This window comes from Phascolarctos cinereus, unplaced genomic scaffold (genome assembly GCF_003287225.1).
Source record: "Phascolarctos cinereus isolate Bilbo 61053 unplaced genomic scaffold, phaCin_HiC Scaffold_726;HRSCAF=1367, whole genome shotgun sequence".
Lineage (NCBI taxonomy): Eukaryota > Metazoa > Chordata > Mammalia > Diprotodontia > Phascolarctidae > Phascolarctos > Phascolarctos cinereus.
The window spans coordinates 419918761-419941890 of record NW_027556098.1 but is presented as its reverse complement, the minus strand read 5'-3'; the positions used below and the strand labels follow the sequence as shown (position 1 = coordinate 419941890).

The window sequence follows — 23130 nt, the reverse complement described above, 5'->3', positions numbered from 1 at the left end:
ACTGTGCTAAGTACTAGGGATACAGAAAGAGGCAAAAGACAGTGCCTGCCCTCAAGGAGTTCACAGTCTAGTGGGGAAGACACCATGCAAACAAATAGGTACAAAGGAGGCTATATACAGGATAAATAGGAAATGATTAGGAAAGGGGAGGCACTAGAATTTAAAGGGGGTGGGGAAGACTTCCTGTAGAAGGTGCTATTTTAGTTGAGACTTAAAGCCAGAGAAGTCTGTAGCTGGAGCAAAGGAGGGAGGGAGAGTGTTGTAGGGGTGTGTGTGTGTGTGTGTGTGTGTGTGTGTGTTGGAGCGCAGCCACAGGGAATGCCTGGCGCTGAGAAATGGAGGGTCTTGTTCCTGGAATAGCCGGTCCAGCATCAATGGCCTGGAGATTATTGGGGAGGGAGGTGTGAGAAGGCTGGAAAGGTAGGAGGGGGCTAGTCTAGGAAGGGCTTGGAATGCCAAACAACAGCTTGTATTTGTTCCTGGAGGTTTATGGAGTGGGGGGGGGGGGTGGGGGGTGCTTTAGGGAAATCACTTTAGTGGCTGAGTGGAGGATGGAGTGGAGTGGAGAGAGATTGGAGGCAGGCTATTGTAATAATTAGGGTGTGAGGCAATGAGGGCCAGCATGGGAGGAGAGAAGGGGTGATATTTGAGAGATGTTTTGTTCCTGAAGACTACAGGAAAGTCACTGGGGGGTATTGAGTAGGAAGGTAACATGATCATACTGCACCAAATACCAGTTCTGCAAAAAACACATATAGCAACTAGCGTATGAACCCATTTATCCAATCAATAGCAAACAACCCCCCAGAAGGAACTTTGCGTTTAGTCGTTTTTTAGTCTTATTCAACTCTTTGTGACCCCTTTTGGGGTTTTCTTGGCAAAGACCCCAGAGTGGTTTGCCATTTCCTTCTCTAGCTCATATTACAGGTGAGGAAACTGAGGCAAACAGGGTGAGGTGACTTGCCAGGGTCGCACAGCTAGTAAGTGTCTGAGGCCGTGGTTTGAATTCAGGAGGACCAGCCTTCCTGACTCCAGGCCTGGGCACTCTCGGCACTATGGCGCCACCTAGCAGTTATACAGAAGAAAACATACTAAACACATACAGTGACCTTGATCTCAGTCCAGGTCTCCCCAGAGGGAAATGCCTCAGAACCTCTGGCATGGCAAGTGGGTCACGATTGAGGCGCTGGCTCCTCTCCATGTTCAGGGCCCTGAAGGGGATCTGGAACAACATCTCCACTCTCTCCTAGCTGGCAGCCAGAAAACCAGGATTTCTCTTTTCCAGAGCTCTAGCAACTGTGCCCAAGAGCAGACAAGAAGACTTGAGTCAATGCCACAAAACAGGAGAGTCCTGCACAAATGTGCTTTGCAGCAAACTCTGCCTTTATCCAGGTCACCAGGGCTGAGCCTAGATTCTCCCATTCCAGGGGGACTTCCCTCCAAGGTGACAACAAATCTTTGCGGCCTCCATTTTGGATCAGGCCAGTCCAACGGATCCAAAGCCACATGGTTCTGTGATCATCACATCTCTAGTCCACAGGGACAGCAGTGGGGATTCTTGCTGGAACTCCAGGAAACCGTATCTCTGGTGTTTTCTTGATCATGCAGCTGCCAGCCCAAGCTTCCTAAAGCACAGGAGCTCCAGAGGGTCTCCATTGCTTCTAGGATAAGATACAAACTCTTTAAAACCCGTCAAATCATGGCTCTGGTCAACTTGCTATCCTTCACACAGGCCATTCTGTCTCCGGTCTCCAGACCTTTGGCAGCGTGGTGTAGTGGACAGGGCACTGCAGTTGGAGTCAGGAAGAGCTAGATTCAAATCCTGACTCAGACAATAACTAGCGTAACCCTCTGTGCCTCACTTTCCTCCTTTGTAAGATCAGAAGGTTGGACTGATGGCCTCAAGTTCCTTCTACCTCTGAAGGTCCAGATCTAAGGATTCTATTGCAGCACTTCCTACTTCAAAGCTCCCACTCCCTTTGCTGGGAAGGGTTTTTCTTTCTTTCTTTCTTTCTTTCTTTCTTTCTTTCTTTCTTTCTTTCTTTCTTTCTTTCTTTCTTTCTTTCTTTCTTTCTTTCTTTCTTTCTTTCTTTCTTTCTTCCTTCCTTCCTTCCTTCCTTCCTTCCTTCCTTCCTTCCTTCCTTCCTTCCTTTCTTTCTTTCTTTCTTTCTTTCTTTCTTTCTTTCTTTCTTCCTTCCTTCCTTCCTTCCTTCCTTCCTTCCTTCCTTCCTTCCTTCCTTCCTTCTTTCTTTCTTTCTTTCTTCTTTCTTTCTTTCTTTCTTTCTTTCTTTCTTTCTTTCTTTCTTTCTTTCTTTAGCAATCGGGGTTAAGTGACTTGCCCAGGGTCACACAGTTAGTAAGTTGTCAAGTGCTTGGGCTGAGGCCAGATTTGAACTCAGGTCCTCCTGACTTCAGGGCTGGTGCTGTCCTTTAAGGCAGAATAGGTATTACTGTAGAACAGTGGCTAAAACAAAAAATTCCAATGCTTTTTAAATGTCAAAAAGGAAATTCTTGAAAGAGAAGGAACTAGGAATTTAATACAATATTCCTGCAGATAGGCTACCGTGTATAAAATGTTAAAATTAGGGCAGAGAACTAAACCTCTGACTAAATGTGAGCAATTTGCTAGACTGGGGGCTCTGAGCTACTGTGATACTACTCCTAACTTTTCTCTTAATATAAACTGCCTAAGGGAGCAGAGGAAACTATATAGACCTCATAGTCCATCATATTGCTATAGTTAAAATGAGCTATTGTACAGTACAAAGTTATCGTAACTTTGTAACTGATTATGTCTCCAGAATCCAAGGGAAAAAGTTAGAAAAGGGGGATGAGGGCCGTCATTGACCACCTTCACCCTATCCCTCTTCAGCTGAATGAAGCACCAGCACTCACTGATGTTAAAAGAGCATTAGTGTGCCTCTGTTTCCTTATCACAGGAATCTTCAGGCTCTAGACCACATTGTGGCCTTCTAGGTCTTTGGGTGGGGCCTTTTGACCAAGTCCAAGTTTTGCAGAACAAATCCTTTTATTAAGGGGATTTGTTCTGTGAAGTTTGGATTCTGTGAAAGGGCTGCACTTGAGGACCTAGAGGACCACAGGTAGCCTCAAGGCTACAAGTTCCCCACCTGTGCCATATCCCCTCCCCAACATTGACTAGTACTATCGTTTATTATCATATTATCATATTTGCCAATTTCTTGGGTGTGCAGCAACACTTTAAGGTTGTTTTGATGTGCATTTCTCTTATTTTTAGTGATTTAGATAATTCTTTCATATTTATATATATTTCAATTCATCTTTTGGAAACTTAATATCCTTTGATCATATATCTATATAGGAATGCTTTTCAACATAAGACCTTTATCAAACATATTTGATATGAAGATTTTTTTCTCCAATTGAATGCTTTTTCCTTTTGGATGCATTAATTTTCTGCAAAACCTTTTCACTTTTATGTGTAATGTAGGGATATGGCTAATGTACAATAGCATGCCCAGACAGACCTTTCTGATCTGAGATCTAGATAGAGTTAGCCCAGAATGGATGTGAGACAGTTCCTTCTCTTTACCCTTCAAACTGTGGCCATGCCTGGCCATAGGCCAGTGGCTCTGGTGTTTGCGAGTTTTAATGGCCTATTAACTTTGATTCCTTTCAGTAAATGTTATCTAATCTATAATGTGTGTGGGCAATACTTTCTGGTCAGGCCAAATTAGGAAGGAGATCAAAATCTCAAATAGGGTGGGGGTAAATTGAGTCAAATGAGTTACATTTTCTATATCCATGCTCTAGACTTATACTTCAGCAGAAGAAAAAAGGCTTGGGCCTTTTGCCATGCCCAAAGAAAAGGACTTGGAAGCTGGTGAAGTTTGAGCTCGGAAGTTCATCTGGCGGTTTACACCAGCAGTATCTGAATATCTGATCCCTAGGAGGTGCACTCACTTGGTAGACTGTTGAATCTTCCTACCTTTTGGCGTTGGTGGCAATGTGAGGCGGGTGCTCCTGGAAAGGAGAACAGTCCTACAACAACATCCCCCACCCCCCAAAATATGGTTAATGACTAAAAATTCGATATGAGTCAATTGCATAAGAAGGCAGGCAAAAATGCTGGTGGGCTCTTTGGCCACGTTAAGAATGACAGAATTGGAAAGGATCCCGATGGCCATCCAATTCCCCATTATCTGTACTAGAATGCCCTCTTCAGTGAACCCAGAAAATGATCACACAGACTTTGTATGAAGACCACCAATGATGGGTATTTATTAAGCACTTACCATGTACCATGTGCCAAGTACTATATGCCTTCAAATCAAATAAGATAAACCACTACAAACCACTTAGCACAGTGGCTGGCACATAGCAAGTGTTTTAAAAAAATGTTTGTTCTCTAGCTCATTGGACAGCCCTTTTCATGGCATCTAGGGCTGGGAGATGACAGAAGGAACTCTGTGCCAGGGACATGATTGTAGACCGACCACAAGATGCTTCCTGGTTAATGCCAACTGCCCATAATCCTCTGAAGGACTCTTGGGGGGGGGGGTTGTAGGAAAATGCCTGATTGTCTACATTTTGTGACTACATTCTGGGCTCTCTAGGACTGTATGGGTCCTCGTGGGGAGGAGAATCTTCCTTCTATAAAGCATTCAGAAAACCTGAAAGCTCCATGTTAAGTGTGTCTCTGTCATCTGTCCAATGCATTTGGTCTACACAAGTAAGGCACATGCTATAGGTGATTTTATCTGTTTTGCATCATGCTTCTGCACGGACCATAAGTCTGTCATATTCATTTCTTTCTTTCTTTCTTTCTTTTTTTAGTATCAAGAAAATTTATTACAGAGAAAGTCCAGAGGATTTAGACGCTTCTGGCCAGAAGCGTCCCTACAGGCCTACTGTGTAGTTGCAATGATTTTGATTTACACTATGTGCTAATTGATGAATGTATATTTTTATAAATGTATCTATGTAATGTACCCGGGGTGATTTGTAGGGACTGCAAATTCTTTGCTGGGAGGGGGGGGAATACAAGGGAGGAGTATATCCCTGGCCAAATGAAAGCCATGGTCTTTTGGTAGTCCTGCCCCCTAGGACTTGCATGACAATTCCTACCCAGCTATGTCAGTCTAATGAAGGCAGGTTGTTAAGCAACAGGTGGGGTATTGAAACTAGATAGAGGATGGAAGTGATCAAGTCATGGCTCTGATGGTGGAACACATGATGAGAGGCTGGATACAAGTATCATTTTGTGGCTTCTGGGGTTTCTTCAACTCTGTGATTTTGTGGCTCTGCGGTCTTTCATGAGATCCTCTAAGAGGGTGACAATACTCATCACCATTCCCTGAAGGAGTACATGATGTCCCTGGTCAGTAGGCAGATTAACTCTTATGGGAGAGTTGCTGATGTCACATCTGGTCCTTGTGGAGAGAGGCAATATCTGAGATCCCTCAGATCAATTGCCATTACTGGTCATGGGGCAGATCCAGTCCTTGGAGGAATGGGTGATATCACTGGTTACTAAGCAAATTTAGTTCTTCAGGAAAGGAGTAACTGATCATCTGCTGACTTACTGACTTGGGGGAATGGATGGCATTACTAAGGTATACAGTTTTGTCCCTTGAGAGAAAGAATGGCATCATTAGCTCCTATTCCTGAATACTTTGACTTAGGATGATCAAGTCACGCATTGGTCTCAGTTAATTTAATAACATTTAATAAGAAGGAAAAGCCTTACACCTAGGTGAATTGATTTCATGAATGCAAAATAGAGGAAATGAGCAGATAGGCATTCATCTGAAAAAGAGCTGAGAATCTTAGTGGACCACAAGTTCCTCGTGCATCCACAGTGTAACATATCAACCAACGGAGCTCATGTTATCTGAAGTTGTGTAGAATAACCAACACATGCTCTACCTCTGTCAGGCCCCCTCCAGAGTATTTTGTTCAGTTCTGGGCCCCTTTAAAAATGACATTAATAAGCTGGGGAGTGAGCTGTCCAGAGGAGGATAACCAGAATGGCAAATCTACTGAAAACTGGGCAGTCAGCTTGGAAAAAACTTAGTGAGGCAGTGGGGGAGGCAGTGGAAACCAGGGTGCCATCTTCCAGTGCTTGAAGGGCATATGGAGGATGGGCATCTCCTTCTGCTTGTCCCCAGAAGCCAAGGTGACATGTCTCAGAGGCCAGAAAAGGCGTAACTTCAGGAAAAACTTCCTCCCAAAGAGAGGGGATGGGCTGCCACAAGAGGTACATGAGGGTACCCACTCACTGGAGGGTTTTAGAAAGAGGCTAGAGGACCCCTAGCTGGTAAAGGGCTCTTGTGTAGCTGGGGGCTGCTGCTGACCATCATGAGGATTCTCTAGCCCTATGAGGAGGGGGAAGGAGGGTCTGGAGTGGACCTTTCAGGCAGAGCTTCTGACCTGGAGTCCCTTCTCTTAGCATGCCCAATAGCAGTTCCCATGGATTTTGAGGGAGCTAAGAGGCTGGGCTGGCCCACTGGCCCACTGGCCTCCTCTTCGGCCTCTGCAGCCTGGGCCTCAGAAAGCCTTGAGGCCTTCCTGAAGGAGGCTGCTTGCTGATCCTGGGACACGGTCAGGGACGAGGTTGGGGAGGAAGTCAGCAGAAGCTGGGGAGAGGAACCCTTAGGCTGTGGCAATATGACTGGCCTCTTTGAACACTTTAACAGACCCACCAGGATGGGCAGGAGGGGCAGCAAGATGAGGCCACTCCCCAGGACCACAGCCCACAGCGGGTAGGGAAGCGTTGACTCTGTGGCCTGTGAAGACAAAGGCGGACAAGATCACTCAGAGTGCTGGGGGGTCAAGATTGAAGCCTGGAGACACTGTGCCTGAATGGAGGCTCACAAAGGGAGATTTCTGGGAAGAAGGGAGGGATGGGGAGAGAGCATGCCTGGCCCTGGGGGAGGTGAGGCATGGGTCCTTGGAAGGGGGAGCTCCCGCCTGGGTGCCTGAGGGTCAGGGGGGTGGGGAGCCCTCAGCAGCTCACAGTGCTCATATCCCAGGCTCCATAGGTGGGGTACACCAGAATCACCTCCCACAGGTTGCATAGGAGAAGGATCAGTAGAATCAGCAAGGTGAAGTAGAGCAGCAGGCACTCATGCATGAGTGAGACGCTGAGCCCCAGCATGGCCCATGTTTCATTTATCAATCTGTTGGTGGCCATGCACAGGGTGCTGAGAGGGGGACTCCTAACCCCTGGGGGAGGAGGCCAGCCCTAGCTCCCCTGGCTTCCTCCTCTCCCCAGATCCCCCCACTCTCCCTGGAGTTCTCTGGCCCCCCACTTCCCACAGGATCGATCTAGCTCTCCTTGGCTTCTCTCTGGCTTTCCCACTGTCCCAGAAGGTCTGACTCTTCCCAGATTTCTCTGTTTTTCATGACACCTCCCTTGGTGTTCCTGGTGCCCCTGGTTCTCTCTCTGTTTACCAGAATCTCCTTTTGTTTCCCAGGATGTCCCTTGGTCTCTTTGGCTCTCTCTAGGTCTCCCCACACCTTCTCCCTCCGTAGCTCCCTCAGTGTGCCTGGGGAATCATGGTTCCCAGTCACCTCTTAGCCCCATAGATCCAGGTCACACCAATGTTCTCCAAGAGGACCACGATACACAGAGGCAGGCTGATAGCAAATTCATTGAATATGGTCAGGAAGTAGAGCCCGGAGCGCTGAGTGAAGAGGAGGCTGCACAGGAAGCCCAGGCAGCCAACGGTCACTGATGGGCAAGGGGAAGCCGTGTCAGGATGGGACAGCGGCAGGTCAGAGATCAGAGGTCAAAGATGCATGGGCATAACATGAGGTAGGATGGGGGCAGGAGGCAGTCGGGTGTCAGAGTGTTAACCAAGTTGGTCTCCAGTTAGGAAAGGGTCAGGGGAATGAGACTGGACAGCAGGGCTCTCAGGACTGCTCACCAATTTTTAAATTCTTTCCTGACTCTCTTCTATGCTCCTCCACCCTGGCAGAGGCTCTGCTCCCAAACTTCTCTCCAGAATCCCATAGAACCTCATTCCCCACCCAGAACCTCAGCGAAGAACCTTACTGACAAAACAGAGACTCGGGCCATGAGCCACCTCCTCTCCCGATCACATCTCAAAGCTGTCTGACATCGTCCCCACCCTCTCCTCCTTCAATCCAACCTCTGATGATTTAGTGACCTTCCTCGCCCCCAAGGATTCAGGCTCTCAACCCTATCCTCTCCAAAGTTCCAAACAAGCTGCTTTCCTCAGTGCTCCTCCATCTTGACTCCGAAGGCTCCCTTTGGGGGATGTGCACCTAAGTAGCCTAGTAGATAGAGCACTGACAAAGACTTATCTTCGTGAGTTCAAATCCAGCCTCACACACTTACTAGGCGTGTTACCCTGGGCAAGTCACCTAACCGTGTTTGCCTCAGTTTCCTCATGTGGAGAAGGAAATGGCAAACCATTCCAGAATCTTCGCCAAGAAAATCCCCAAATGGGGTCATGAAGAGTCAGACATGACTGAATAACAACAGCAAGAAGTCTCTTTTAGACTTCACAGAAGCTGAAGGACACACAGCAAGGACAGAGACAAGATAAAGCTCAATCCCTTTCAGGTGGGATTGAATCATTCTTCTATTTATAAAGTATCTGAGGCTTGGACTCATTTGCATATAAAAGCTAGCATTTTACGCAGCTGCTTTATGAATATTATCTCATTTGATTCTCCCAACAATCCTGAGAGGAATGATGTTATTTATCCCCATTTTATAGATGAGGACCCTGAGGCTGAGAGTAGCTAAGGGACTTGCCCAAGATCACACAGCTAGGAAGTGTCTGAGGCAGGATTTGAACACAGATCTTCCTAACTCCAGGCCCAAAGCTCTATCTAATGCTCAAAGTTTTAAAGACCCAAGAAATCCTGAACCCCCAGAGTACGTTGGTTGGTTAATGGGCTAAAGGTCATTGTCTGGTTATGGCCTAGCCTGCAAAGATGAAGATTTGGGAAATTTCCAAGATGGTCACCATATGTTAGGATGAGATCCTTCACCAAGGGAAACCAGCCCTGAACCAGAGAGAGTTGGCAAACAGAGAAGCTGTATCTTTTCCACCTTCTGCCAGGGAGCTGACAAAGTCCAGGACTTCAGCTCCAAGGGCACAGAATAACAGAAACTTCTGCAAATATGAAGCCAAGGTTCTCTGCCTCCCAGTTCAAAGAGCACAGTAGCTACCATGGCCCATTTGAAGATTCAGCCCCTGGAGTCTAGCAGATGCACCCAGTCAGCAGAGCTACTGTACCCTGGGGGGCAGAAGTTTTAGCTCCATGTTATGGGGATCTCCCATTTGGGGCTAGCCCAGCCGTGGCGAGACCGCCCATCACACCCAGAGGAAATCATTGCAGCCAGAGTTCAATGCCATCAGTTATGCCCGATCATTTCAAATCAATGCCAGAGTTATGACTCATCTTGGCCACTTGTACCTCAAAACCACTACTTTTAAGTTTGTGCCCATTCCCTCCCATGGGCTCTGTGTATTTGTGGGAGAGCGTGCCCCAGGTTTGATGGGAGGAATGTTTGCTGCAGCATTGGAATAAATACTTTTGATAAGAGCCTGTTGAATCTCTTGAACACTTGTCAAAGGAGAGCACACTAGTGGGAGCTTGTGGGTTACAGTAGTAGAAGTAGCTACTCCCAGTCTTACCCTTAGAATAGGAGGTCACGGCCACCAACCTACAGGTTCACAGGCAGGTTCCTGGCATGGCCCAAATGCCTTGTGACCGCTAGCTTTGTAGCTACTCATTAAGAGGAACTTGCCTATTCATCTGGCTGTCCCTCAGTCTCTTTTGCCAGACTATCCTCCATATGCTGCTGTCTAAGTGTGAGGGATTCCTAAGGCTCTGCCCCAGGCCTCTTCCTCCATTAAACTCACTCTCTCACACCCACACACACACTCTCTCTCTCCCTCCCTTTCAATCTCTCTCTCTTTCACCCCCTCCTCCTCTCTCTCTCTCCTCCTCTCCTCTTCCTCCTCCTCTCTCCTTCCTCCTCTTTCTCCCTTCCTCCTCCTCCCCTTTCTCTGTCTCTCTCGTTCCCTCCCCCTCCCTCCCCCCATTCCCTCCCCCTTTCTCTCAATCTCTCTCTCCCTCCCTTTCAATCTTTCCCTCCCTTTCTCTTCTCTCTCCCTCTCTCTCTCTCTCCCTCCCTCTTCTCTCTCTCTCTCTCCCTTCCTCCCTCCCCTTCAATCTCTCTCTCTCTCCTTCCCTCTCTCTCTCTCTCTCTCTCTCTCTCTCTCTCTCTCTCTCTCTCTCTTCTCTCTCTCTCTCTCTCTGTCCCTCCCTTGATGTCCTTGTCTCAAACATCCTCCAATCCACCCTCACCCAGCCGCCTAAGTAATTCTCCTAAAGCCCAGGCCTGACCACAGCATTCCCTTGCTCCAAAACCTCTGAAACGCCCTACTGGTTCTCAGGTATGTGACAATTGGATCAAACCTGATGCCTCCAACATGCCGAGTCCTCAGCCAGGTGCTGAAATCCCTCTAGCACCCAGCCCTTTGCACACCTGTTCCATGCTACTCCCCTCACCTCACTCTCTGTCTCAGCCAAGCCTGTCTGTTTGCTCAGAGTCCCTGCCTTTGCATGCCTGGTGCGCTCTGGCTTCCTTCCGGGCTCTGCTAAGGGGCCTCCCACTGGCAGCCCTGCCTGAGCCCTCTCCTCTCTCACTCCTCTGTTTGCACCTGGTTTCCCTGGTAGAATGTAAGCTCCTTGAGGGCAGGGATGCTTCTGTGTTGGCCTTGTTTCCCCAGTGGCTTAGCACAGAGACTTCCTGGCACAGGGCAGGGGCTTCATCGATGCTCGGAGGATTGGACAGAACCGTGGTCCTAGGTCAAGGGTCAAGGGTTAGGCAGCACCTACCGCAGAGGATCAAAGACAAGTTTTGAAGGCGGGGGAAGTTGTGCTGCAGCGGGATCAGGATGCCCTGCATCAGTCGTAGTGAAGTGTTCAGTCCCAGGTTGATCAGCATCAGGAAGAAGACGATAGACCAGAGGGAAGAGCCTGGGAACTTGGCTATGGCTTCAGCGAAGGCCATGAAGACCAGGCCAGGGCCTCCTGTGTACTGTGGGTGGTGAGAGGTGGGGGGATGCCCAGCATGAATGGGAGCCGGCTGGCTCCCCAACCTGGGTCTGAATGAGTTCAGTGAGAGGGCACTTTGAGAAGTCCCAACCCTGCCCCCCAGGAATGCCCTCCCCCCCCCACCGCCCGGGCCCTGCCACACCGACATGCATGAACTGCTCCTCCAAGCGGTAATCGGACACGTGCTCCAGAATCTTCTTCCTCAGATCACTGTCAAACTTATTTAACCACATGGTGTACGCTTTGATCGACTTCTTCAACAGCTCTTGGGGCGGACTTGCCTCTTGGGGTAGCTTCCCCATTTTGATCAGCTGCTGCAGCCCCCAGGAGCTCCTGGTTTAGGGCGGTGGGATGTGGTCACTGTCTGGCTCTTCCTCCATTCCCTCCTTCTTCAGTAAGGGCCCCAGACCAGCAGAGCTAGGGGGCCTGCAGCAGGCATCTCAGCAACCCTGACCCTGGCTGGAAAGAATGTCAGGACAGGGGCTGGGGGGGAGGGGAGGGATGAGGTGGAGAACCGGAAGGCAGAAACAAGAGGGGGCCACCTGGAGCTCCCTGGCTCCTGTGGTTCCCCTCCCCTTGGCATGGGGGTAGATTCTCTCCAGGACAGAAAACCCAGTGTCCTGGTAAGATTATGGCTCATCAGACTGTCCTCTGCTCCACCCTCCACCAGAAAGACACTTATGTCCTGGGCCGAGAGCTCATACCGCTTTGGGCTAGCAGGATCGCTAGCCTTGCCGGGGGTTGGGGGCCCCCCCACAGAACAGAGAAAGTCAGAGCCAGCAGAGGCCTGCCTCCCCTCCCTCGGGCAGGCACTCACCGGTAGCTGCATTCCCGTGTGGTTATGGTGGCCCGGAAACCCAGCACATTGAACACCACCTGAGAGGCCATGAGGCAAAAGGCCAGGTTAAAGAGCACCACGATGAACACGTCCTGGACACAGCTCTTACTCTTGTCGGCATACGAGGACAAGATGACGCTGCTGCCAAAGCCCAGGCCCATGTTGTAGAACACCTGCATTCCTGCTTGCTTCCACAGGAGCGGAGAGACCATGGCTGATATCTGCAGAGGGGACGGAGGGGCAGGAGATGCCCCCTGGCACGGCCAGAGCTGGAGCACGGGCTGGCTGAACCATGGACCCACAGGGACAGCCTGGCCACAGTCTCCCCAGGAGGAAGCTGGACAGGGTGGAGGGACCCTGGAGAGGGGATTTTAGAGCAATCATCCCAAGTGTAGCCGACACAGAGAGCTCTCCCTCCTGTATGACTCACAGATAGAGGATGGGTGTTATCATCCCGTTGTACAGAGAGGGAAAACTGAGGCTCCAAGAGCCTGGGGTCTCTCACCTTGGTGGTCACCAAGTGACGCAGCCCATAAATGGAACCTTCCAGCATGTAGCTTTGGATGAGGAGGCAGGACAGGATGGCGTAGGGGACCATCATGGAGAGGTACAGCATCTGGAGGGTGGCAGGCGGGGTCAGAGGTTGAACCAGGGGTCACTGGGGTCAGGGGTCAGAGTTTGCAAGATTCCCAGTCACCAGCCCCTCACCTTCCCTTTTGTCTTCCTGCCCCGTATTGAGATGAATATGATTAAGAGCCAAACCACTAAGAGGCAGACTGAGAGGCTCCAGACAATGCCCCCGCTATTGTCAATGCTGCTTGTGACTTCCAGGGTCTGCGAGTACCAGAAATAAATGGATGGGCTGGTGCGGGCACACTCAGGATCTGGGGAGCCAGGACAGGAATGACGTGACTCAGGAAGGAAGGGAGAGGCAGGGCAGGGTCCCCCAGCCCCAGCCCCCCACTGGCAGCTCACCAGGGATGCTAGTGTTCATCGACGCTGGGCACTGGTTCCAGGGCAGTGGGTACTGGAAGGAGTTGCTGAGGTAGAAGATGCTCCAAGCAATGAACATGTTATAAGAGACACTCACCAAGAAGCATACCTGCAGAAGTGGGGCAGACGCTCAGCCAGACTGGGCTCTTGGGCCACCCCCCCCCCCGAGAGCTGGCAGCACCGAGGGGCCCCCAACCTCACCAGGCTGCAGGCCAGGCCCATGCCCCACAGCTGGGGGTGGATCTTTGTCCAGACGCCAATGCGCACCTTCTGCCCCAAAGCCATCTCCATGAACACCAAGGGGATGCCCAGGGTGAAAAGCAGCAGCACATAGAGTAGAAGGAAGGCACCTGGGGGGTGCAGAGAGACAGAGGAGAAGCAGGCATGCAGCTCTTCCCTCGGCTTCCTTTCTCCCCAAGTCTTTGCTCTTCAGGGACTCCAGCATCTCCTCCCTCAGCCTTCCCCAGGGGTCCCAGGGGGCTCTCTTCTCAGCCCTTCTGGCCCCTTCTCTTCAGGGACTTGGGTGACCCTGCCCCAGCTCTGCCCCTCAGGGAACCAGGCACGCTTCCCTCAGCCCTCGCATACACAGTCCCTTTAAGACCCAGGCATTCAGACCCTCAGCTCACCGCCTCCATTCTGGTGGTACAAAGAAGGAAACCTCCAGACGGCACCCAATCCCACACCGAAGCCCACCTGTGCCATGACGTACTCCATCTTACTGCTCCAGACCAGCTGATCCACCTCGCTGTACCTCACCTTTAAGCTGTGTGCTGCCTTTGGAGTACCTTTCTCAGCCTCCATCCTACGACCAAGGGCTGAGGGGGACACAGCCAGAGGCCCAAAGCACAGGTCCTCCCTTAGAGGAAGGGCCAGCTGCCCAGAAAGCAGGAAGCAGGGGAAGAGCTGTGGAGAACTCACACTGCGGACCCCATCTCCCACCAGCCCTAGGCAGGCATGGTGCAGAGATTACTGAGTCCAGCCCCTCCGTCTGTTAACTGGGAAAGAGCAGAGCCAAGAGTCTAACCCAGGTCCTGTGGCTTCCAACTCAGCTCCCTCTCTCATGCCCGTCTGCCCGCTTCAATCCCAAAGGCTCTCAAAGGGAGCTCAGAACCGAGACCATTCCCATCTATCAGGATCTAGAACTTAGACCCAGAAACTACAAGTTGCCTCCAGAATCTGGGGGGAACTACCTCAACTACAAACACTTAGAAACTGAACCTGCAGAGTTCCTCTAGAACTCTGAAACACTGACCTAGAACCCAACCACCCCACATAGCTCAGAATACAGTCCTAAAATTCAAGAACCCTGAACTCTAGAACTTAGGATCCATATCCCCAGTCCCCAGGATGATATAGACCTAGAACCTAAGAGCAACTACTCCCTCCCATGTAGACCCCAGACCAAGAACTAAGGACCTCCCCTCTGAGAAATCCCAGAGCCCTGACCTAGAACCTGAGAGCAGTCCCCCAGTCCCCTAGACGACCTCCCAAATCTAGAACTGAGGCCCTCCCCTCCTAGGACTGTTTTGACCTGCACCTCACCCCTGTGGCACCTGGTGGAGTGAGGGTAGGCTTGGTTCTGGGTCTCGAAGCAGTGACAGTTAACACACGCAGCTCGGTACCCAAGGCAGGGGCTCCCTGAACCCAAGGAGGCCGGGGGCCAGGACACCTGGGTCCCTGTGCTGGTCACTGAGCACGAGGGAGCAGTGTTGGCGGGAGGAGTCCCGTCACTGCCAGGTCCCTTGTGCAAGCCTTCTAGAAGGTGTCCAGGACGGGTGGTGGGGGTGGGAGAATGAATATAGAGGGCGTGGCTTCTAGAACCCAGCCCAGTGGGGCAAAAAAGTCTCTGAAAAGCAGAGGGGCAGCCACAGGGGGCTATTTTCCTCATCCAAACCTTCTTGCTCCCATCCCCATCGCCTCAGGATCTCTAAACACTTAAAACATTTTCTTCTCAACTCGACACCCCCCTCATCTCGTGGGAGGAGTCTCTAAGAGATAAACCCCTTTCTGACTCCTTTTGCTCCTCTGCTCCCTTCTCCTCCAGTTCTGACTTGCCGAGGCCGACCGAATGCCATCTTAGGTCCAAGCGCCGGTGTCCCCGGAGACTCGATTGGTCTCTGTGCGCAAAATGACACCTGTGGCCAGCTGGACAAGCAGTGCTGGTGGGAGCGAGTGCTACTTTTGGGCCCTTAGGACAGACTCGCCGAGTAACAATACCGGTTGATGGGCGCATTCAGTCCCTTTGGGGAACGGACTCCGAATCGCGGCTGCCTTTCTGTAAGGCTTGAAGGTTTGCAAAGTTCTCTGACAGATTCCTTTGGTGTTATCATTTCCCCGGTAGTACAGAAGAAGCTGAGACTCAGAGGTGAGGTCGTTCTCGTGGGGTCATCGCGCTAGAAAGTATCAGAGACAAGATTCAACTCTGGCGTGTTCCTGACTGCCAGTCCAATACCTGACGTTGGAGGACCCTCCAGTAGGTTGGTTGCTGGGGGAGAGGGAGGGGAGGGGGGGAGGGGTAAGGAAGGGAAAGAAGTTTATACTTTCTATTGGTTGGTCAGCTGATTCAATTAGGTGTCTGGGCCTTTTGAGGTCATATAAATTATATATCCATCCTTACACAAATACTATAATTACCCATACAAACACACACACACACACACACACACACACACACACACACACATACAAAATTATGTCCACTCTTACCTATACGTTTATTTAGTCTACCTTTACATATATAATTATGTCTATCCTTCTACATATATAATCATATGTCTAACCTTATACTCATTCCTATACCCTTAAATATATAATTCTATATTTACCTTGACATATATATAATTATATGTCTACCTTTACCTATATAATTATTTATCTACCCTTACATATATATTATATATCTTCCTTTACATTTATATTTGCACTTACAGTTTCACCCTGTTTTATTCTCTAAAATAGCTTTTAGTGAAATCTTCTGTTTTTTACATTGCCTAGATTTTCACCCCCCACCCCCACTCCCAGCCCTCCCTCTCTCACTCCCTCTCGGAGAGACATCCTGTTTGGTTCACACTACAATAGGGTCTTTGAGCTGGCTTCCTGGAGATAAGCAATTCTGTTGGGATCTGTGGCTTCTTAGGATTAGGAGTTAAATCAGAAATAACCACCCAGATTACTCTTGGAAATCTGTAAAAGCTATCAAATTATGTGCATTCCTCAGAGCTCTCCTTAATTCAGGTAGCTGGTGTCACGGTGCATGGAACACTGGTTGTTGAGTCAGGAAGACCTGGGTTCAAATGTGACCCTCAGACACAGTCTAGCTTGTGATCCTGGGCAAGGTACTTGCCCTCTGTTTTCTCCACAGTAAAATGGGTGCTTACCTACTGTTGTGAGAATTAAATGCGATAATATTTGTAAAGAACTTTGCACATTGCCTGACACTTATGAGCCTTGAATAAATGATTCATTTCCTTCTGCTTTGTATTTCTGCACAGGTGATCCTGATGCAGCATCATCCCCAACTTGCCCTCACTCTGGCTGGTTGGGTCCCCAGGTGTCCCTGGACAAGTTAACTCGGATCACTGTACTGCTGAGAAGAGCTAAGTCATTCACAGTTGATCATCACACAATATTGCTTCTACTGTGTACAATATTCTCCTGGTTCTGCTCACTTCACTCTGCATCAGTTCATGTAAGTTTTTCCAGGTTTTTATGAAATCGTCCTGCTTGTCATTTCTTTTAGCACTATGCTATTCCATCACAATTACATACCACAGCTTGTTCAGCCATTCTTCAATTGATGGGCATCCTCTTAATTTCCAGTTCTTGGCTACCACAAAAATGTTTTTTTTGTACAAATAGGTCCTTTTCCCTTTGCATCATCCTATTTTTTAAAAATCTGCTTCATATATAAAAGTGTTTGTTTTATTTGGTGTTTATTAAATTCAGAATAAAATATAAAATAAAATTTAACTGTCCCCCCATTTCTATTAGGGTTTTAGTGAAGAAACTTTGTGTACCTGTCAGGTTCTCACTTAGGTTTATGTCAACTGACCTTTGAATGTTAAATGTGCCAGCTCTCTGATTAGGTTAGAGAAGAAGGTCTTAGTGCTAAGAACACTGTGTCCTCTTACCAAAAGGTAAGTAGATTGAAGTAGATTGAAGAATAATCATAGAAGGATTTCCCTTTCCCTCTTTTCTACCTATCCTAACTCTGTGTGGATTGGCTTTTGATACAAATAGTTCCAGGGTATCTCTAGCCCAGTATGAATTGAGTTATTTCTTACAGTAGAGAGAGACTAACCCAAAATATGTCCTTTTAGTCTATGAGCCACTGACCATATCTGGGACTTGGTCAATATCAGCTACCCCAAGCTGCCAGCAAACTTGATTGGACCTGCCTTGGTAGCAAGGGGGCCTGGACTCGTGACCCAATAGACACAGAATTGTTCTTTTTCTTACTTCCTTATTATTATAAGAGACAGAGAAAGACATGGTCTGAGACTAAATGTCTCTGGGGTCAAGATGGAGCAGAACTTTACTCCTCTGATTGCAGAAAAACCTGGGAAGACTATAAACTGATGCAAAGTGAAGTGAGCAGAACCAGGACACGGTACTCAGTGACTGAAACATTTTAACAATAATCAGCTGTGAAAGACTTGGCTACATTGATCAAGGCAATGATCTAAGACAATTCCAAAGGACCCATGATGAAAAATGTCATCCACCTCCAGAGAGAGAGCGGATGAACTCGGAGCGCAGATCAAAAGAGACTTTTTCCCACATTCTTTGTTTCTGGCTCATTTTTTTTTCTTTTGTAACATGGATGATACTGAAATGCGTTGTGCATAATTTCACATGTATAATTGATAACATACTGCTTGCCTTCTCAGTGGGTGGGGGAAGGGAGGGAAGAAGAAAATTTAGAACTCAAAAAAAATGTTAAAAATCAACTTCTCCTCCTCTAGACAGGATGTGTCTCTGAGACAACAGAAGACAACTCTAGACAACATAAGCACTTTCATTAGTCTTCTTTTGTCCCCTAGTGTGAAATATAAGCCTGTGTGAAATGAATCATAGAAGCTGAGATGAAGGAGATGTTTTTCCAGAGGAAAGAAAGACATCTTGGTATGCCAGCTATGGGATAAATGGATCTTTTTCACATATGATTACCTCCCCTTGCCCCAGACATACATGTATACACACAATGGTCAATAGAGAGAAGCTTAGACTGGGACAAAATCACACATTTGAAAAGACTTAAGAGTCCCAAGGGCCAATGATCCCCAATGAACAATGGACAACCAATTTTAATTTGCAGAAGGAAATATGGAAATATTACTAGAACCCTCAAGCTCAAGGACTCCTGAAAGAGAATGGGAGGAAATAGCTATTAAAGGCCTTAAAACAAAAATACTGATGATCTTACACATATGAAACAACCCCATTGTTTCCACACTTGTCAAAATACCAAGCATGAAACAGCTGAAGACATGACGAGATTTTTTTTCTACTAGTACACTTCCCTCCCCACCTTATCCCCTTAAAAAAACACTCCTGGTTTCTCAAACAGGGGTAGGGAACCTGGAGAAGTTGTTGATATCAATCCCCACTTGGAAGAACCTGGGGAATCCTGCTTCCAGAAAGGCATGATGACATGGAATGGAAGGAAGGCAGCATCTGTTAGGTGCCTACCGTGTGCCAAGAATTTTACAAATATGATTTTATTGGATCCCCATAACAGCCCTGCTGTTGTTATCCCTACATTGTAGTTGAAGAAAATGAGGCAGACATCAGTCAAGTCAAGTGACTTGCCCAGGGTCATACAGCTAGAAAGTGTCTGAAGCTGGATTTGAACTTGGGTCTTTCTGACTCCAGGCCCAGTGCTGCACCTAGCTGCTCCCCAGTTTGGAGCTTGCATAGACATTTTGTCACTAGCTCTAGTTTTCAAGTTGAAAGAAGGCTTTTTGGCTTCCATCTGAGTGAGAGACACAATACTATACAGGGAGACGGTTCCCAGCCTTCCTCTTGGGAGGCTATGGCCTTGGGATAGCTCATACATAATATGACATATAGATATAGTAACATATAATAATATGTTCTTTTTCTCTTTGTGTTTGTTCTGCCCTCTTATAGGTGGAGTATGGGGAACAGCTGTCAACTTCAAAAGATCAGAATTGTGAGCCCCTAGCAGTATGGGAGCTAGAATCCATGCCCAGACAGTGAGGAACCGAATGTCAAGGGAGCTGTTTCACTCGGCCAAGTGGGAGCAATTCATCCACTGGCAAATATTCTGAAGCAAACTTGGTAGGGTGAATGGTCTGTTACAGGAGAAATATTTCCTCCTTGGATTCCTGTAGTAGATTACAGCACCTGAAATAAGTCTGTCACCACCCAGAAATTATAGAGGTAAAAACCTAGATTTTATGATGTGTAAGCACAGGTTCAGGACTCAAAAAAATAATAATAATCTCGAGCCAGAATTGTAGTATCTGAAAAGCTTTAATAGAGAAAATTTTGTCAGAGAGACAGAGAAATAATCCAACATTTACATGCACCTGCTATGTGTCAGGCACTGTGCTAAGAACTATAATAATAATAGCTAACGTTTATATATGGTTACTAGGTGTCAGACACTGTGCTCAGAACAATAATAATAATAATAATAATAATAATGATAGCTAACATTTATAGAGTGTCTACTACCTGTCTACTGCTACCACAGTACTCAGCACTGTGCTAATTGCTTTACAATTATTATCTCATTTGATCCTCACAACAACCCTGGAGATGTAGGTGCTAGTATTATCCTCATTTCACATATCAGGAAACTGAGGTAAACAGAGGTAAAGCAACTTGCCCAGGGTCATACAGCTACTAAATGTCTGAGAGAGAGTCTGTCATTAAAAAAGACAGATTTATAATCGCACACTTCCTCCAATATCATAAAAGTTGAGCAAACTTAGTTAAATAGAGTCATAATCTCATATATCCTCCAAGGAAAAAAACCTAGTTTTAAAAAAAAAACTCTATAGGTAGACTATAGTTTTTTACCTACAGGCTAAGTTACACTGAAAGGGTTCACAATGGGCCAATTTTGAGAGGAGATTTACATGCTTACAGCATGAGAATAAGGGGAATCCTTCTACAAATAACTCAGTCACTTTGGGAAGCTCAAACTCCCTTTTGCCGTCCTGTCTGAGGAATGTCAAAAAGTCTTTCCTTCACTCTCTAATTCCATGAGTCTGTGAGGTTAGCCAAGTGATGTTAATATTAATACCAAACAGTCCACCAAATATCTATTAGATATGGCATAATTAAAGGCAGTGAGAGATTCCCATCACAGCTCTTTACTGCTTTAAGTGTGACCCTACTCTCCTTAGATACCAAGGCAATACAGTGTGATATACACATTGTGCCTCCAGGTGATGGGGGAATATGTTTGTATCTTCTATTCTTGCTAAATCATCTCAGGAAATATCCCTTTGCTAAAGCTAATTGATGTCAGTTGTTTAAACAGAACTGGGACCCTTACCACCTTTGATGGTTAACAGCGGGAAGAAGAGAATATCTCTAGAAGCCTGATCTGTGAATCTGATCTGCTAGGGCACAGGTGGACTGGAGACTTGAGTATCACTCTACAGGCACCTTGGTTCCCATAGCAACGTTATCTTTTACCTTCTTCTGAGAGTCTGGGAGGAAAACAATTTCAAGGCCAGCAGGAGACCCTAGGAGTTTTCATCGTACTAAGGACCATCTCAGGATGTGGCAGACAGTCTGTTTAAACCGCTTTCACTTTTTGACATCAGAACCTAACTGGAATGTACCAGGACACTGATGACCTTTTCTTTGCAAAGGGGAAAAGACAGTGTGATGTCATGGAATAGATCCCAAAGAAAAAGAGCTAACTATTGTGCTATCTATAGGAATGAGGGGGCGGCTGCCAAAGCCTTTGTTTTCATCTCTTAGGCATGTTGATAGAAGTTTAAACTTTTCCAGGGAGAAGAGGTGGATAAAAAAAAAAATGCCCTTGATAAGACTGGAGTCAGCTTAAGGGGGAAAATGGAGGGTTGGTCATTTTGTTTCGTTTTTCAGGCATGAAACTCCTCCAAGCTTCCTTAATGGAACTAGAGTTCAAATCGAGTAGCTACTTAATCTACTCTTTTCATTCTTTCCTTCTGATTTGGCTAATCACAAGAAAATAGTAGCTAATAATAGTAGCTAACATTTATATAGCACCTACTATGTGTCAGCCACTGTATTGAGAACAACAATAATAATAATGATAACTGCTAACATTTATATGGCACCTACAATGTGTCAGGCACTGTGCTAAGATCTTTAATAATAATCGTAGCAGCTAACATTTACATGGCATCTACATGCCAGACACTGTGCTAAGAACTATAATAATAATGATGATGATATTGATAGCAGCTAATATTTAGATAGTACCTACTCTATGTCAGGCACTATGCTAAAAGCTATGATAATAATAATAACAATAATGATAGCTAACATTTATAGAGTGCCAATTATGTGCCCAGCACTGTGATAATTGCTTTACAATTATTATCTCATTTGATTCTCAGAACAACTCTGGAAAGGTAGGTGCTATTATTATCTTCATTTCACAGATGAGGAAACTGAGGCAGACAGAGAGTTAAGTGACTTGCCCAGAATCATACAGCTAGTAAGCATCTGAGACAGAATTTGAACTCAGGTCTTCCTCTCCTCCAGGCCTAGTGCCCTATCCACTTTGCCAGCCAGTTGCCCACAGAAGATATGATGGGAAATAAATAAGTGAAAATATTTTTACCCCTGAGATTTGTAATAAGAATTTAATTTATGAAAACACAGAAGAAAATATGGAAGTAAAAATCTTATTTTATGAATATGAATTTATAAGTTGTAAGACCAAAAATTGGGTTTATAGAGTTCTTTTAAACTTTTGTCTTTTCTGTCATGAATTTAATCATCAAGAAACACAAACATTTTAATATGAAAGTATAAGAAAGAGAATTGTATAAGAACTGTGAACTCATATTGTGTATAGTTTTTTAAGTGTATATATATGTATGTGTGTATATATCTGTATCTATACATATGTGAATGTGTGTTAAATTTCCCAAGGTAATAACAAGATTGCTTTTTTCATTTGCAGCCTCTTCTGTCCTTTTCTTGGCTTTTTTTCTGCAAATTAAAAATATGCATGGACACTTTATTGCTTATTTCTCTCATTACCCAGTACCTCACCATCCAATGCTCCAAGTTGAAACACTCCCCCATCATACTGAATTTTTTAAGGAAGTGTCCCTGGCTTCACTTCATTAGGCTTGTTAAATTGAGAATTAAGGCATTTGAAGATTTGCAATCAGCCTTGAGAGCTCTTTTCTAACTGATTGACTGAACTCTCTCTCTTCCCTGAAAACAGGAGTTCATGTTGTCATCCAAGTGGATGCTGTGGCATTCTGAAGTCCCTTTAAACTCTGTCAATAGACTTAATTTGCCTCTTCTGTGATCAATGCCTACTCCTATCTTCATCATGCTTCTCTAGAATGGGGGGCAGAGGGAGATAGTTTTAATGTTCTGTCTCATCGCAGAACTGTGGAGTGTATGATTTATTCTCACAAGCTATTTAAATTAAGCCTGTCTAATTTATTTATGACTTTTTATATCTGGCCCATGTATCCATTTGGTATGAGTCATTATTCTAAACCTAATTCGTACCAGACTGTTTTCCTAGTAATTGTTTACTAGCAGTTTTTGTGGAATAGTGAGTCATGACCCCAGTTATTGTAATGCAGAACATTATTTTACCATTTAGGTAGTAGAACCCTTTAGGCCATGGAAACCTCCAAATTCCTTAGCAAGACCCTTATCTGGCTGCTCAGGCCACAGCCCTCAGATCATATCTCTGGAAGCCTCCATCGTGAGAAAGTTTGCAGAGCATTATCATATCTACACAGAGGGAGAAGGGTGTCCTTGACCAGCCCCCCCAAAAAAAACCTCTTCCTCTTGCCAGACTTCAAAGATCCATCCCCCTCCCTGTCCTGTATACTCCCTATATAAACCCTAGCTCGACCCCTGATGGGTGTTGCTTGATTTGGATGTGAATATCCCTGGCAGCCGCGCGCTAATAAAGTCCATAATTTAAAATTAACCTGGGTGGTCAACTCGCTAATTTCTCGGTATAACATTATGATTCCAGTAGACTG

At 46.6% G+C, this 23130-nt stretch overlaps 1 protein-coding gene and 1 long non-coding RNA gene across 2 annotated transcripts; one reads left to right on the top strand and one right to left on the bottom strand.

The window, feature by feature from the left end:
• Nucleotides 1-5690: 5690 nt before the first annotated feature.
• Nucleotides 5691-15362, bottom strand: SLC6A16 (solute carrier family 6 member 16). Its single transcript, XM_021003801.2, has 11 exons — nt 13543-15362; nt 13118-13266; nt 12899-13025; nt 12632-12807; nt 12429-12539; nt 11903-12144; nt 11232-11418; nt 10867-11068; nt 7555-7714; nt 6998-7160; nt 5691-6767 (listed from the first exon to the last, which is right to left on the bottom strand). The coding sequence occupies exons 1-11, from the start codon at nt 13715-13717 to the stop codon at nt 6357-6359; spliced, it is 2103 nt and encodes a 700-aa protein (XP_020859460.1). The 5' UTR covers nt 13718-15362; the 3' UTR covers nt 5691-6356.
• LOC144454283 (uncharacterized) lies at nt 15306-22136 on the top strand. Its single transcript, XR_013482654.1, has 3 exons — nt 15306-15393; nt 16408-16604; nt 19049-22136. It is a non-coding gene; the product is annotated as an uncharacterized LOC144454283 (long non-coding RNA).
• The last annotated feature ends 994 nt before the right edge of the window (nt 22137-23130 follow it).

Coding starts and splice junctions, on each gene's coding strand:
- SLC6A16 (XM_021003801.2), bottom strand. CDS start 13,717: ATGGAGGCTGAGAAAGGTACTCCAAAGGCAGCACACAGCTTAAAGGTG. Junction 12,540..12,631: donor GCAGGAAGACAAAAGGGAAG/GTGAGGGGCTGG, acceptor GCCACCCTCCAG/ATGCTGTACCTCTCCATGAT. Junction 11,419..11,902: donor ACACGGGAATGCAGCTACCG/GTGAGTGCCTGC, acceptor GCCCTAAACCAG/GAGCTCCTGGGGGCTGCAGC.